This window comes from Taurulus bubalis (genome assembly GCF_910589615.1).
Source record: "Taurulus bubalis genome assembly, chromosome: 14".
Classification (NCBI taxonomy): Eukaryota; Metazoa; Chordata; class Actinopteri; order Perciformes; family Cottidae; genus Taurulus; species Taurulus bubalis.
The window spans coordinates 23274941-23292398 of NC_136602.1; the positions used below are offsets into that span (position 1 = coordinate 23274941).

Consider the following 17458-nt stretch of genomic DNA (forward strand, 5'->3'; position numbering starts at 1 on the left):
TCAGGTGATTTTCACCCAACGTTAGTGATAGAGGGTGAAAACATTTCGTATGTGTTTTAACATTGAAGGGAGACTTTTCCTTCACAGAACAAGACTCACATGTCCTGGGAACGACCTGACCAAAGAACAAGTTCATAGCTCCATTATTTATATTTTTTATCATATTTTATTGACGATTCCCAAATTGTTCACCCAATTTTCAGTCTTTTTTTTAATGTCTCCCCATGATACCTGTATTTAGTTTTATGAGAAGTTCTATACGATAAAATAAAAGAAGAGTATATTTTATCAGGTACATTATATCGGGTGAAATATACCCGACGTTAGCGATAGTGTCACTATTTTTAATGTTAGTGTTCTAGGGTTAAATGAGTATTTTTAGTTGGTAATTTCATAATTTGAGTGTCACAATAATCAACTATACATAAAATAACATGTATTATAGTCATATTACAAAAAAGTAGTCCATGATGTTTTATTTATTATCCTTAAAGGCAATCCAGTGAGCAATAGCTAGACTTACACTCTTGATGCAACATTGTCATTAAACATGTGTGTTAAATGTTTTATTTCTTCTTCCAGGTTCCCCATGGCGGAGGCCAGGTGTCCGGGGCCAGAGCAGCTCCCACTTGGAGGAGCTGGCTCCCTGGACTCATCCCTCTCGGATCAGTCTCTCTTTGACTCCTCCAAGAGCTCCACACACACCATCACACCCTCCAGACCGGCAGGAGGACCGGGCAACACCTCCCAGGGGGAACCGAACAAAGACATCTGTGAAGATCCTTCAGTTCTTTCCCCAACCAGAGAAACCAACTGCAGCAGTCTGAGGGTTTCTGGGGGGCCCGGGGACCAAGAACAAAGCCCATCTGAACGCCTCGGGCCGCCAGAAGCCTCAGGCCACCTCCACGGTCTGGCTGAGCCGCACACGCCCTCACAGCACCACCAGACAGTCGTGAATGCAATCAATAACAACCCTCGTGCTGCTCAGGCAGCGCAGAGCGTGCAGCCGGCCTCCCTCCCCGTTCACAGGAGCCACTCAGACCATTCACCTCTGGCTCAACAGGGAGTGGCCCCCCAGGCTCCAGTCGGTGGGACTCGTGGCTCTGCTTACCACGGCGGAGATAAACGTGTCCAAGAGATGTTAGCCTGCAAGCAGCCCATGCCGCTGCAGCAGTGCAACATCATCACCACCGTCTGCAGAGCGGCCATCGGCGCAGAAGGAGGAGCCCGGCCTCCTCAGGGCCGCTGTGTCTGTGTCTCGTCCCCCAAGGCAGCCGCCAAAGGGCCTCTACCCCCTAAATGTGACATGGCACTCTGCTACGGCTCTTACAACAATCTTGTCCATTTTGAGGACACATTTGCTGCCTACTGCCACCCCCAGCCCATCCCGGCCCCGTCCATGCTGCTGCCCCACCCGGCCGGCGGAGAGCCCGACTGTGGCGTCCAGTGTGCGGCGGCCCCTCCCTCAGCGACCAACCACCTCACCCTACCTCGCCTCATGTCCTCCGTCAGCGAGACGGGCCTGGACAACAAGCACCTGCTGCGCTGCTGCAACCTCAACTGCTCCTGGGTCAGCTTGCTGCCTCCTGGTGCCGGGCCCCAGTCCCAAAAGCCCTTTAGTGGTGAAGAGGGCTGCATCAGAACCATAACCCGGGACACGGGGACCATGACGGCCCACAAACAGCTCAGGGATGTCGGCGTGCAGACGGGGCCGATGGCCACGCCCCATGTTTTCCCCCAGATCTGCCTGGCAGAGGAGAGCAGGAGGGAGGCGTCTTGCAGCAAGACCCCCAAGAAGCCCGGCGGCGCTCCCAAGTCCCCGGTGAAGGAGGTGAAGTGGGATGCAGAAGGCATGACGTGGGAGGTCTACGGGGCCTCTGTGGACCCGGAGGAGCTGGGCCTGGCCATCCAGAAGCACCTGGAGCTGCAAATCAAGGAGACGGCGAGCCACGCCGCCAAGCTGCTGCGTCAGGACGCCAACAATTCCCAGCAGGTCGGGAACGCCGGCGGCCAGAGGAAGAGGAGCAGGATGATGGCCGCCATCCCAACCCCGGCCTGCTGCGCCCGCAGCACCACAGCAGTGGACTAACGGGACAGAACCTGAACAGAGCTCAGTCCCGGTGAGGCCCATGAAGGCCCATCTAAGGTAGAATAGTACCAGACAGGACCAATGGAAACGCTTGATATGACATGAGGATTATAGATGTGTGCTGTGAAAAAGCGCTGAGAAGTAAAGTAACTAGCTAACAGCAGCGTTATAATTCATAATCCTTTGTGGAAAGGTTCACCGTTTCCACTGTTGGAATCATGAGTCCTGCAGCTGTGCACTGCCAGTGTCTCCAGAGCGCTTCAGGTGTGTCTTCATGATGAACTCTGAAAGGACATGTGCTGCGTCCAGCAGTCCGATACAACAGCCCTGCAGTAAGGGCTCCTCTTGTAAAGCTGAATGAACCTGTGAGTGGGGAATGTTCTCTATTTCAAACACTGGTTCGTGACCCTCAGGTGAGTCGCAGGAGCTTTTATTTGGGTCGCCAAATAAATGAGCAGAATTTCATCCATAGTCTTTTATTTTCACATTTCTATCTACAGTACGCCTTTGAGCTTCATGGGGAGTGTTTCATTATTCTGATAATCAGCCTACTTATAACATTGGATCTAATATGGAAGGCTAGCAAACATTCAGTTTTAGGAAAAAAGTGGAGAAGTGGATCCCCAGAAACCCGATTTGGGAAGCACAGATCTACAATGTGACTTTAGTACTCACTGTGGGGTGAAATGAAGACTTTAATCATGTTTATATGATCCAGACATGATGCATGAAGCCACTCCACTCCCTTGTGTAATACAGCCAGCATCAGCTGATGAATCGCCCAGTCAAGTATCAGACACACTGGTAATGGAAAAGACATCATTAAAGTGATATGAAATAAGTAAATCAAACCTTTTCACGTCATAGACAGACAAAGAGCCGAGCAGTAAACCAGTGTGTGATTGTGCATTCATGTCTCACACACTGGGAAACACACATTTGGTCCAGTTTTCCTTCTACTGGTGAAAAATCATATTTTAGAGACTTTTCTGTTCATGATTCTTTTATTAGAAGAAAACCCTTGAATTAATTAAACATGTGAAGGATGTGATGAACAAGTCATCAGGTTTTATTTAGTGTAGAACGTAAAGGTTTTAGTTTACTATATATTACTGTTTCCTGTATAGCAGTGACTTACAGATATAAACTGAATGTACTCTGCTTCCTTCAGTGACCTCAGCTCCATTATTCATATCTCCTTTCTGTTTGTTTCCACGTGTGTGTGGAGTTCAATTCTTTGCCGGAGAAAATGTGAAGTCATCAACTCACTCTTCACGTCTAGTAGAGATAGATTGTGGAGGAGGGGTTAGCCTAGCTTAGCATCAAGACCGCAGGCCTGTCACCGAGTGTCCGTCAGTTGAAAGTCTTGTTGTCTAAATGGAGTGGAGCCAATTGTCCAAACCTTGATGCCAGCAATAAATGACTGAAACTCTGAGGTGACTTTGTCTTGGTGGATGAGTGTAAAGGTCAAATATTCCCCAAAAAACAAACAAAATATCTTTATTTTAAACCATATGTGTGCTTAAAATGCATAAAAAACATTGTCTGCACATATACAGTTAAACTGTTCATCTTGATCATAAAAACTATTCACTCATAGGATGAAGGATCAGACTTCTCAACCCTGAATAACCATCATTTAAATACAGACATGTAGACGAATAATAAACATCTAGAAAACTAATTCAGACAATAGCTGTGTGGGGTTTGGATCTACAGCAAAAAGTTGCAGCGTTTGAATAAAAAGTATATGAATTTGCAACACCCACATTAGTGTAGTTCACTTTAGTGAGCGGACATGAAGAATGAGCGGAGCAGAGTGGGAGAGAGAACCGAGAGAACCGAGAGATGTTTTTATAGAACTCCTCTGACTCAGAAGCTGCAGCCTTCAGTCACGCAGATGAATTATTAACATCATCCCTCCAAACAATGATTTTGGTGAAAGTGCTTGTGTGAGCTATAGAGAGTTTTAAACTACTTTATTATTTCATAAGCATAGATTTGGCCATCAGTGTCTGAAGTAATTTACTGTTTGTTTCTCTGTTGTCATGTGAAACTCTATTTAAATCTCAATGGGACACAATCCTGGTCAAATAAAGGCTTAAAAAAGAAGAAACATTTCAAAGAAAGTCGGAGAACTGAGAACTATGAAAAATGAGATGAGAGAGAGAGAGAACAACACACACACACACACGCACACATGCACACACACACACACACACACACACACACACACACACACACACACACACACACACATGCACATGCACATATGCACACACACAATCATTAATTATTTTATTGTATCCAGAAACTTTTAACTTCTCTTTTCTTTTCACTAATCGACTGAAATGTTATTATTTTAGTGCTTTGGCAATATTGTCTTTTTTGAGAGAGAGAGAGAGAAAGAGAGAGAGAGAGAGAGAGAGAGAGAGAGAGAGAGAGAGAGAGAGAGAGCAGGCTATAATATATAATATAATATACACTAAAGAGCACATTATTTAAAGCATGCAAACACAACAAGCGTTTATGGACTGTTACACTCCATACCGCTAGGTGGCGGTAATGCACCATGTGACCACATGTGACCCAATCAAATGTGGAGCGGAAATGTGGGCGGAGCTAAACGAAGTATTATGAAAATGGCGGCGACCATGAGCAACGTGGAAGAGATTCGGAGTCGAGTAATACTGGGGGAATATAGCGTGAAGAATGTAAGTCCGTTTTATTAAAAGCTTTATGACAACATCATGCGCTATGCTGCGTTCAGGGTCCTCTCGACTGCTCAATGTCCGCTCACGAGACCGGACCCTGAACGTTACTGCCGCGCGCGCTGTGTTTGAGGCAGACGTCAAGCTCCACCAGTAAAGCTCCAACTGACCATGAACGCATCTTAATGTCACTATTTCACCAGTAAACACTGACCATGAACGCATCTTAATGTCACTATTTCACCAGTAAACACTGACCATGAACGCATCTTAATGTCTCTATTTCACCAGTAAACACTGACCATGAACACATCTTAATGTCTATTTCACCAGTAAACACTGTGACCTTGAACGCCTCTTAATGTCTATTTCACCAGTAAACACTGTGACATAAACGCATCTTAATGTCTCTATTTCACCAGTAAACACTGACCATGAACGCATCTTAATGTCTATTTCACCAGTAAACACTGTGACATAAACACATCTTAATGTCTCTATTTCACTAGTAAACACTGTGACCATGAACGCATGTTAATGTCTATTTCACTAGTAAACACTGTGACCATGAACGCATCTTAATGTCTCTATTTCACTAGTAAACACTGTGACCATGAACGCATCTTAATGTCTATTTCACCAGTAAACACTGTGACATAAACACATCTTAATGTCTCTATTTCACTAGTAAACACTGTGACCATGAACGCATGTTAATGTCTATTTCACTAGTAAACACTGTGACCATGAACGCATCTTAATGTCTCTATTTCACCAGTAAACACTGACCATGCACGCATCTTAATGTCTCTATTTCACCAGTAAACACTGACCATGAACGCATCTTAATGTCTCTATTTCACCAGTAAATACTGACCATGAACGCATCGTAATGTCTATTTCATCAGTAAACACTGACATGAACGCATCGTAATGTCTCTATTTCATCAGTAAACACTGACATGAACGCATCTTAATGTCTCTATTTCACCAGTAAACACTGACCATGAACGCATCTTAACCTGCATTATATTCAGTTATATTTTAATATATTTTGAAGCATCACCTGAATTCTTTCGAAGTTTTTCATAAATAAAGACTATTCCATCGTACATTTGGTGCATAAGAACATCAGCAGAATGCAGGAAAGAAGTGTTTGACACTCAAAAGTATCTCAGTATGACTTAATCTGTCCTCATAAAACCTACCATTGACTCTAGGAGTTATGACGATGCATAAAAGCAATGCACAGTTCACTTTGAGATTGGAACGTTCAGGTGTAAGTCACTTCTTCTGCTTATTGATTGGATGATTATTTGTTGCTTTTAGGTCAACACATCCAATTATCCTGGCAACTACCCCGGCTATGATGACACCTGGGATATGCGCAAATTTCAAAAGGTACATTTTTGTTATTTTTGACCCGAGGCTGTCTGCTGGTGGTCGGTAAAGCGTGTCGGGTCTGTAAAGGAATGAAACGTCCTATTTCCTTCTCGGCATTTTGCGGAATCAAAGCCTAATAGTTCGGCTCCTGTCTTCATCAACGGCCGACACGAGACACGGCTTAGAAAGCACTTTATATCCATTTTACAGGGACGTTTTACAGACGTTCTCTCCGTTTGCAGAACTTCAGAGTGGACGTGGTGCATCTGGATGAGAGCACGATGGAGTTCGACATGGTGGGGATAGACGCAGCCATCGCCAACGCCTTCAGGAGGATCTTACTCGCTGAGGTAGGACACAACACGTCTCTTCAGGTCTATTGGCACTCGTTTCTAGTCCGAATGTGCAGAGATTGCACATTTTGGAAGGAGTCTTGGACGTTTTCATTAATGCAAGTTGCATAATTCCTGGTTGTAGGTGCCGACCATGGCCATCGAGAAGGTGTTCATCTATAACAACACGTCCATCGTGCAGGATGAAGTGCTGGCCCAAAGATTAGGCCTGGTCCCCATCAAGGCTGACCCCCGTCTGTTTGAGTACAGGAGCCCAGGTAGGACACCAGGTGGCACCGGTTCTCGGTACCCAACCCTAGTTGTAATACAATCCTAAAGATACTCTCCATGGAGAGGGAGGGGGAGCTGGTTGCAATCTGCAACTCACCACTAGAGGCGACTAAACCTCACACACTGTTCCTTTTAAGATTAACAACCCGGCGACAAAATACAGTCTGACTCCAGAATATGTGGCGAATTGTTTATGTGGGACACCACGTCACTAATTCATAGTATTCATCACATCATTACAGATGTATGGCAAACAGTTGGAATTAAACGGTCCATAGACCATATACAGAGATGCGTATTGAATGGTCTTGAGGTGGAAGTTACTCTCCCGGGTTATGCTTTCTTTATTCCAGGTGAAGAGTCTTCAGAGGAGAATTGTTCAGAAATCGACACAATTCAACTGCAGCTGAAGATTAAATGCAGCAGGAACCCCAGAGCCAGCAAAGACTCCGCTGACCCTCGAGAGCTGTACCTGAACCACATGGGTAGGTTTCAGGTGACACCGAATGAACTGCTAAGACCAGACTGCTGAAGCTGCTCTGACGGGTAGAATCCAACATCATGATGCTCTTGTCTCAGTTTATTCCAGCGACATCAAGTGGGTCCCCATTGGGAACCAGGCCGACGTCTTTGCGGACTCCGTCATCGCACCGGTGCACCAGGACATCCTGATCGCTCAGCTGCGACCGGGCCAGGAGCTGGACATCGTCATGCACTGTGTCAAAGGACTGGGTAAGAGCATCTGGGGGAAGGAAAAGGGACCCGAGCGCTCCCTTATAGTCATTTAGTCATCAGAAAGGATCTAACGTGGCGGATGAATACAAAGCAATCTCATAACATTTTCAAAATGTTATTAATATCAATTAATTTGATGCAAAGAAAGTGATTTAATACAATTATAAAACAAAACCTTCTGCTCAAAACTTAGCGATTAGTGTTGAATTCTCCTGTTTCTTGGCTGTAGCTTCCTGACAGATCAGATATGTTAATCTATATAAAATAAACTGAATTGAATATGCACGGCGAGCCGGTCTGCTCTCGTCTTTGAACAGCGGCCTCCGAGCCAGCGGCGCTTAGGTTCTGTGAAAAACAAAAATTCAGATTTTCAGAGAGCTAAACTAAGAGTTTAGGTCGCTGAAGAACGTTGTGCTCTTGTTCGGCAGTGGTGGAATGTAACTAGATTCCCATAAACCCATCGGTTTGTGGACTGACGTTTTAAAGCCTGCCGTTCCGTATTTCCGCCCTAGTACAACCGAACAGGCAACTAAAATGTTATAATTCACTTTTCATGAAGTGAAAACCCACTGAAAGAGTTAAAGTTGTAAGACGAAAACACGGACTCCTCCCAGACCCAACATCATGGTAAAGACCTGTCAGTCATAATTTAGCCCCGCCCTAAAGTGTCCCCTGCTTTATGGTCTGTTTGACTCTAAATTACCATGATTTACTAAATGAACATCATGCTGTATTGAAGAAGACTTGAAACTAGAGATTGAGACATAAACTCTTGTTTACAATGTTTACTGAGGGAATACATCAAGAGAAGTAGAGTCATTTATATTTACTTCTATACAACCAGAGGAGTCGCCCCCTTGTAGTCAGTAGAGAGAATGCAGCTTTAAGACCCTTAAAGGCCTCACTCCTGATCCAGGCACCTTTACATTTTCCAGTCCGTATTCTCTGCTGCGTTACTGAAGTGTGTTCTCTGCTCAGGTCAGGACCATGCTAAGTTCTCTCCAGTGGCCACAGCCAGCTACCGCCTCCTCCCAGAAATCACCCTGCTGGAGACGGTGGAAGGAGAGAAGGCGGAGCGCTTAAAACGCTGCTTCTCCCGAGGAGTGATAGACATACAAGACGTTGATGGTAAGAGAACTAACCTCAGAAATCAAATAAAAACCTGCTCTTCAGAGGGCATGATGAAGCAACGTAATACTACAACTCTGTTACTCAGCAAGCATGCAGCACATTTCCACGTTTTCTTGTATCTAAGCTTTTAAACACATGCCCAAGTATGTTATGGAAGGTTTCAGGGAAATATAGAGAGAAAAAATGTGATAACCTTCCAGTTATACATTGTCAGCAGTTGCATCATGTATATGTTCAGTCTGTTGGGAGTCCCTTAACTCTGTGTAACCATCTGACTTCTTTTCCCTTCTCAGGGAAAAAGATTGCCAAAGTCGTGAACAGTCGCTTGGATACATGCAGCAGGGAGTTCCTCCGACATGACGACCTGAAGAATGTGGTGAAGCTCGGGAGAATTCGAGACCATTTCATCTGTAAGTTCACAGACCTGGTTCATGCTCAAACATCTCCATAGACAGTCTTTATCCTCAACCCTCACCAAACCACAGAGTTCAACACTGCAGACCACTGATTGGTCAGAGAACCGTTTTAAATCAATGTGTATAGTATGTAACAGTGGTGGCCGCCAGGGCCTGCTAAGTCTTCTCTGCTGGCCTAAACAGAACCACAAAGTTATAGCTATTTTATAATGTAATTGTTTTTGGCCGCGCGCCAAACAGCTGATCGAGACTCAAACGGCACTAGGTAGAAAATCCACGGCCCGTCACTGGTATATAGCAATATTAATGTTTTCATGTGACTCTTCGGATCGTTCTTTCCCAAAGGAGCGTCCTTGCAGCAGGTTGTGTTACTCTAGTTCACGGAGCTCTTCCTCTCACACAGTTTCCGTGGAGTCGACGGGCATCCTGCCTCCAGATGTCCTGGTCACAGAGGCCATCAAGGTCCTCATGGTCAAGTGCCAGAGGTTCCTCAATGAGCTGGACTCCACTGACCAGGAGTGAAGTCATGACTGAGCATGCTCAGAACCACCACCGTGGGCTTGTTTGGTCGTTACGCTCCTCGTGGCGCTGTTGCAACGTGGCTGTATTGATGAAAAGCAGCTTTGCGTGGTCTTTCTTGTAAGTATGTACATACTGCTGTCTATTTTGTGAACCGCTCTTGATTCCTCAAATAAACATCACCAGTAATATTTGTCCAGATGAAAACATTATTATTAACGTATTACTCGATGATCAGTATATATATTATACATATAAAAACCATAAAGACTCATGTCCTCTATCCGGATGTTCTATAACATGTATTATTACATGTCTTATTTACAGCAGCAGAACATGTATAGGAACATGCAATGTATGCACACTATATCATAGGCTGCTTGATTTATTGTGTATCAGCTGGGCCGACACTATATCACAGATATACCAGACGAGATGTTTGTTCTTATTAAAAGACTCCGCCTCCATTTCATTGTCAACTGACCAAAGTTTATTTTTCGTCTGTAAAATGTCCCACATGGCCCATATCCGGGTTCATCTGTATAACATTGGGGTCATGAGCCGAAGTCAGTCCCACCATTAAAAGGATTTGACCAGACACAAAATATAGATCTGTAAATTGTTGTAAATGTTTATTTGTGCCATGAAAATGTAAAGCAATCTAGCTTCAAAGCCTCCTTCTGCAAAAACTGCTGGCCGTCTTTTAAGGTGTCAATCTCTCAGATTAGGACAAATTTAGGAGAAGGCTAAAGAGAGCTGGGGTATACAATCAAACATTACTCAGACACATCACCCATGTTCAGGATTCTTTTTGGATAAAAACAAAAAGAGAGAGAACTGTTCTGCTGCAGTGTTTTATAGCAACTAGGAAGTCCATCTGTGTTAAAGAACTTCTCAATCAGCGATGACATGTGTCCTGCTAACAGCCGACACTTAATGAACTACATGTAACTCAGCAGGATTATAAAGGGTGAGATTAAGCACCGCAAACTGGGTTTATGAAGGCTATGACGACATGAGAAAAGCATGAATAAGCCGGCTCCGTTATCCACAGTGATGCATCGATGGGCGGTAACAGACATACAGTGAAAACAAGTTACAACAAACGATTAAAGCTTGAGGGTGAGAAGTCTTTGTGGCAAAGGAAGCGATAGACCTTGTGTAGATTGTGTATTTATAGATAAATAAGACACACTATGAGTGAGAAAATATGTGTCTTACCATGTCACTGACAAGGTAAGAGAGAAAGAAGTAGGACCGTGCCACTGGCCAATGTACAGTAAAAGAGAAGGCTACTCACTTGTTAAAAACCCTCCCGTTGTCTTGGGGTCAAAATGACCCATCAACACACATACATATACACTCGTACACGGGTCATTTTGACCCCAAGACAACGGGAGGTTAAGTTACCGGTTCACTTTAGTATTCACTTAGCATCATTTTTCTGTGCAGAACTTGATGTACAGCAATTTATTGAGGCTCTTTACCTGTGTGCAACTCGTTTTAATTCTATATTTTGCTTTTATAGTATAAATAGGCCCAATGTGTGATGCTTTTCATATGTGATGAATATTTTCTTGTCGATACAAAGCCAAAGTTTATGGGCTCTGCTTAAGCCCCAGCCATACCCATGGCTCCTCAACCACAAGGGCTATTTAAATAATTTAAAAAGGTATAATATACAGAAAACACTTGTGAGACTAGTTAAGATGTTCATATAGCAGTATATGTGTTGCTGGTTTACTAGTTCATGATAGAACACAGGAAAAACGAAAAGTGCACATTTCGTGTACCGGAGGTTTAAGTCTCTGAAAGCAAAAATGCCCTAACTTTCTTCCTGGACCTTGGACGCCTCTGGTTCCACAATAGAGGGGCTCTGCCCAAGCACCCATACATACCAAGCAAGGCTATGTAGAATGTTCATCATAAGTAAGTCATATGTCAGTGCTTTGGATGGAATGTGGTTGATATCTTGCTGAGGCTTTGTCTGACAGTGAATTTTCAGGAGGTGATGAGGAGGAGGAAAAAACCCCAAAAAAGTGTTAGTGTTTCGATCTAGAATTGTATCTCTTTGTAATTAAATACCGCGAATATTAGTGCCTCGTCGGAGGTTGCCATTTTCTTTTGAATTTCCCGCTGTTCATACCACATGAATACAGGAAGGAAGTGGTAAAGTAATAAAGCCCGCCTCTTGCTTGATCCGATTGGCTGCCTTGGCCGAGTGTGACATAGATGAGCTGTGCGACTCCGCGCCTTGCACTTAAAAGTTGAGAATATTTTAACTTTTATGCGTGCCTAAAAAACACTAGAAAAACGTGAATTTTGATCTCATCTACACACCTTTGCTTACACCTGTACTAGATAAAGTTGAGACTGTATCTAGTACAGTTGTGATACAGTCACGGTGATGCAATCTTTCCACAGACAGACAGAGAGAATAATATTTTGTTACCAGCTACACTGTCATGTGACTATTACACAACTCAAGAGCAAACAGCCTTGGAAGGTTGCTGTAGGTCGTCTCTTACCGCTGTGTATCCTGACACCCGGAGGGAGAGTCACAGTTGTAGTGGTCGGCCAGATACTTCATAAACTCAGCCAGGTCTAACGTTGGCTTGCTCTGCTGCCTCCAAACACACAGATTTGCTAAACAATGGAAACAGAGTAGACACATTCAGGCAAAATAGTTCAAAGTTCAGATGATATAGAACTAGGACTTGAACCAAATTTTTTCACCATGCAGAGATCAATGGCCTGCAAACGTGACTTTGAGGTGGCTCCATCCACACTCTCACCCACAGAGGCATGGGGTACTCACCATGGTTCATGCTGCTAAAGCAACCTCAGCTACATGGATGTATTATCGTATGGCCCCTTGAGGTCATTTCAATTATTTTCATGACCGCCCTGATTTGGACTGATCTGGATTTTCTCCACAAACTGAGAAAATGTGGTGTTTTTTTAACAGTTAGTTGATTTCTTTCATCTTGTGTCTTAAAAGCTGAAAGTGATACTTGGTTTTTCTGTAAATTAATAATATTAATAAAATTTTACTGAGCTGCAGTTCTTAAATGCTAAATTATTACCATGCGTTTAAAATATAAAGAAAATGCCAAAATACCCAGTATCATATTTCAGCTTTTCACAAAGACAGACTAAAGAAAAAGAAAAAACACATTGAGGAACAGAGGATAGTGCAACACAAATTACCCCTGATAGGCGCACAAATATGTTGATATACATTTATCTGTCAAATACAGTCAAAAACAAATACAAAAGTTTAACTCAACTTTAATTAAAATTGTACAGTATTTGTAAAACAATGTATTGAACAGATGAACAATCAATATAAATATAATAATCGATAATCAACAAGTTCATGGAGCTACAAGTATTTGTAAAACAATGTATTGAACAGATCAACAATCACTATAACAATAGTAATCAATATAATAATCGATAATCAAGAAGTTCATGGAGCTATTTGGGCTCGCCTTCTTCTGCCCCCTTCTGTCCCCTTCTGTCCCCTGCCAGCTGTAACCAATTTACCGATTACAGCTGTCTTCAGTTATAGGGAAGCCACAGATGTTTTCCCATTTACTGTTAGTTTTTAAAAAGATGAGACAGAGCTGTCTTTTCTCCTCCCAAACAAATGGTGTTGTTTTAAAGCGACATACATATAGGAGAAACACTAAAACAATACATAAATGATCTACCACTTACAGGTTGTAGTTTCAAATGGGGCCTGAGGACTCCAGGATGGCACAGGCACTGGCTGAGGCCATGGATTTGGATGATCAGGATCTTAGATTTGGGTAGAAAAAAAACAAAAAGCCAAACATAAATTCTTAAACATGCTTTTCTGCCAGAGACATCATTAATATATATAGTGTATACAGTTTTGTAAAGCAAATCACTAAAGGGGATTGAAAAATCTAAAATAACAATTAAGTTTCAGCGTTTAAGAAGTGTTAATTTAACTACTGTATGTGGCCATTTAAGAGGCTGTAGATACCTTGTTTTGTAGTAAATCCTATATATATATATAATATTCCACGCCAATTCCACTATTGACTCAATTATCAACTTCCTTTTATCTACTTGTGTGCAAGAGAGGAATAGCTATGAATTTCCCCTAACTTGACATACTTTACTATTTTGTCATCACGTTTTTTAGTTTTAACATCGTTTGACAAATTACTGACAACAAAGATCCCAAGATCAGTCGAGAGGGCTTCTTGATGAACTGAAACACTGGACATCGTAAGCTATCTAACTAGCGCGGTAAAGTTGACGAGCTAGCTAACCGTAAGGAAGATGCCACCAAATTGTACGGTGGACCAGATAGCTCACGTTATATAACAGCTTTTTTCAGTTCACGTTGAATTGAAAGCGGTCTTCAAAGCGGTGATCAAAACCATGTACCTGCTGCTGCAGATCTGCCTGCCAACACTAGTCACTGGGGTTCTTAGGGCGTATTTAAATACAGTAATGGGCATAACGTCGTCCCTTGGATTTTCCACGGAACGGACGAGGAGACAGGCAGCGAGTGGGAGCCTTGGACACAGGCTCAGAGACTTTGGGTCTACCACATGGATGCGAGCGACTATGCCTGTCCGAATGATTTGGCCTCAGACATCGAGGTTCTTGAGGAAGAACACAGAGACTCTCGGTCTCAAATTCGCGAGGAAATTCTGGTGACACACCTGGTGACACACCTGGTGACGGGTATTTGTAATGATGCAGCTGTGGAAAGGTACGGTGATAACATCGACATCCTCACCAACACGGTGTCGCAGAGCCTCTGGGAAGAGATCCAGCAATGTGACATTGAGGTCAATCCCAAATCCCGCCACATTGAAACTATTGCCAGGGCCGTGCACCATCTGCTGGGTGCAGACACCATGCAGACGCTGCTGCTTTTAAACGATCCAGTGTGTTACAGGTTTGTGACTCAGACCTTGAAGACACGGATAATGAAGGCACGGAAAAGAGACTATCGTAAATGGTTTCTTGAAGCGATGGTCCGGCTGGTTCCCTGCTGCTGCATATTCGCCGGTTAACGTAGTACCTTGCAGACTGTGGTGCAGGTCGGTGTAAAGGACAAGGGAATCTGTAAAGACAATACATATGCAAATTAGTTAAACACGTACGACCAAAATTGCATATGTGCACTTATCATGAGAAAGTCCTGCGATCATTTTTGTATTGCTGGGTTGCATGACGAGACACTTTTACACATTTAACTAACTATACATGTACAGCTTTCAATGAAATGCTCTGACAATCTCGAAAATTATCAAATTACATTAATATTTAAACTACCTGCATTTTATTTTCTGTAACTCTGTTAAAATATAATTAACTAATCTTATTCCTATCCATAACAAACAATCACTGGCAAAAGTATTTCCCTCTGGCGCCAACTTTCCACAAGTTGCGGTATTACATTTTATTGAAGTACATTTGCCGTCTCTTAAATATAAGTCATGCCAAATCCAAGTAGCCCTCCGCCTATGCCTTAACCTCAATTTCTGATTCAAAAGTATTGAATTTTATCGATGCAAACAAAATAATCGTGAGCTAACCGATGTTTCAAATTTCCACACCACTCTATCCCCAAAGCGACCGTCTGGTGGAACGGTTTAACTGCACCCTAGCAGTAGCCACCCAGCTCGCCATCTATTACTAGTGGGACTGGGATCGCCACCCTCCCCTGGTCCTGTGTTCCTACCGCACTGCTGTCGTGGGGTCCAGTCCAGTCTGCTGTCGGAGGTGGTGTCCCGGTTGCATATGTCCGGCAGGGGCGCATTGTGGTGCTCCACCAGGACAGCCCATCACCAACCACCACGGTGTATTTATGTTATGAGGGATAAGTGATGGTGTGGTTTAGTGCAGAGGTTCTTAACCTTTTTGACCTCGGGGCCCAACTTTTCAAGTACAAAGTGCCCCGGGGCCCATTCAAATATTAACACTGTATTGGTTTATTAACTAATTGATCTCACTCTTGGTTTGACTTGTATAACTAAATCAAATCTACCTACAGTTTAACAATTAAAAACCTTGTTAAATAAATGACATGATGCAATGTGATCATCACAAAGACATTTATTGATCATGTGTATGTAAACCTGCACAGACAACAAGTCATGGAACAAATCAAGCTGATACAAGAACTCATAAAAGGCTCAAATCAGGCGTATTAACAGAAAAATAACTAATAATTTGATTGTTTTACAAAAACAAGGGAGACTCAAAAAAACTGGAGGAAAGAAAATAATTTTGATAAATAATTTGTGGTAATAAAATTAATACACTGTGCCCAATTATTATGAAAGTAGTTTTCTTGAGGATTAATTGTATTATTGAACAACTAAAGTGTTTTCGGTTTATCAAAAAATGTTAATAAACCTTAAACCTGAATATTTAAGACAGTAGACACTTTCTTAGGAGAATATCTGTGTGTTCACAATTATTGGGCAACTATTAGTGTGTACACAATTCAAAATAATAATTTTCAAATTAAATAAACTGTAAATAACATTTAAATAAAGTGCAAATTAAAATATAGCCTTATAAACTGTGAATGATATGCTTCAGCAGTCTTCAAAAATCCAACCGGCTTTCCAACGAGCGTTGGATGTTTGGTTTCTAGATACAGCTTTACCTTTGAAGCCTTCAGTGCTGCGTTAGCTAGCGAGGCTAGTGTTAGTGAGGCTAGCGTTAGCCCTCACTCCACACAGGCTCAGGGCTCCGCCTCGTTACCTCCGTTCACAAAGCTCTACTTTGTGCAGTCAGGATCATACTTCACAAACATTTAGACGTTTGGGGGGATATTCTGCAGCACTTTCCTCTTCATGGTTTCGTTTTAAATACTTCTCTATAACTTTCGCTACAGGCTAGCTAGCTGCTGGCTGAGTTTCTTTTTCTGCATATTAGAGCTTGTTAAACAACTGACTGGCGCATTACCGCCACCAAGTGGTGGGAAGCTGTATTGTAACTGAGCGTCTCATGGACAACAGCAATATCTCTGCTGTCTTCAATTCATAACCTATGCGGTCCCACGGCCCACAGGTGAAAAACGGAAAGTTTTTGGCGGCCCTCTAGGTGGCGCTCGCGGCAATCACTGGTTTAGTGCACGTGTTCATTTACAAGGCGGTGACCATGACTTGTGAGACCTGTGTGGAGATTGATAGGCTCCAGCAGTGTGTGGCCTAATGCTGCGTTCACACCAAAAGAGTTGTGAGATATTCGCGCGAGTAGATTACATGTAAAGTCAATGCACGCGAATGAGGCGCAAAAGCGTTGCGAAAAATTCGCCCGACGCTGAATTTTATGAACCCAGACATGAGTTCTTTTGATGTTTCCGACGTTTGTGGGACTTCCACAACAAGTATAAAGCAGAACTAGAGGCTATTTCAATGGTGAATGGCGAAAATAGTAACTGTTTTCACGGAGATAAGCCGCGGCCCCTTTCCACTGCGAAAAAGCGAATTAACCAGATAAAGTCGAGCGAGTACAGTCAGGCGAAAAAGGTTTTGGTGTGAACGCAGCATTAGAGGTAGGTCATTAATCAATGAAAATAAGTATATAGGGTCGTTTGCTACACTGTTAAAATGATTAACAATATAATAATAATTAAAATATAAGGTTGAGTGAGAGAGAGAATATCTGGTACTCTCACCTTAAACTACCTTCATAAAGAGAAACTGGAAGAAAGATATTAAATCTCGATAGAATCCTAGAACTTTAGCTTTGTAAGTAGTTGGAGGCTCTAGTTTATGGAGTAAACTGATGCATGGAGCTAGCTCTCATGTAATACTGCAGAACACGGGTCTCCAGCTGGCTGCA

At 42.9% G+C, this 17458-nt stretch overlaps 1 protein-coding gene and 1 pseudogene across 2 annotated transcripts in view; one reads left to right on the forward strand and one right to left on the reverse strand.

Moving 5' to 3' along the window:
- LOC306746693 (protein NLRC3-like) overlaps positions 1–17458 on the reverse strand; it is a 284667-nt pseudogene that overhangs the window by 245282 nt on the left and 21927 nt on the right. The window lies entirely within an intron of this gene.
- On the forward strand, positions 4732–10071 carry polr1c (RNA polymerase I and III subunit C; the record flags this gene model as incomplete). Its single annotated transcript, XM_079229650.1, has 9 exons — positions 4732–4803; positions 6130–6201; positions 6426–6533; positions 6661–6793; positions 7160–7291; positions 7386–7538; positions 8520–8669; positions 8966–9082; positions 9492–10071. 9 exons carry the CDS (start codon positions 4732–4734, stop codon positions 9608–9610), a joined length of 1056 nt encoding a protein of 351 aa, XP_079085776.1. The 3' UTR covers positions 9611–10071.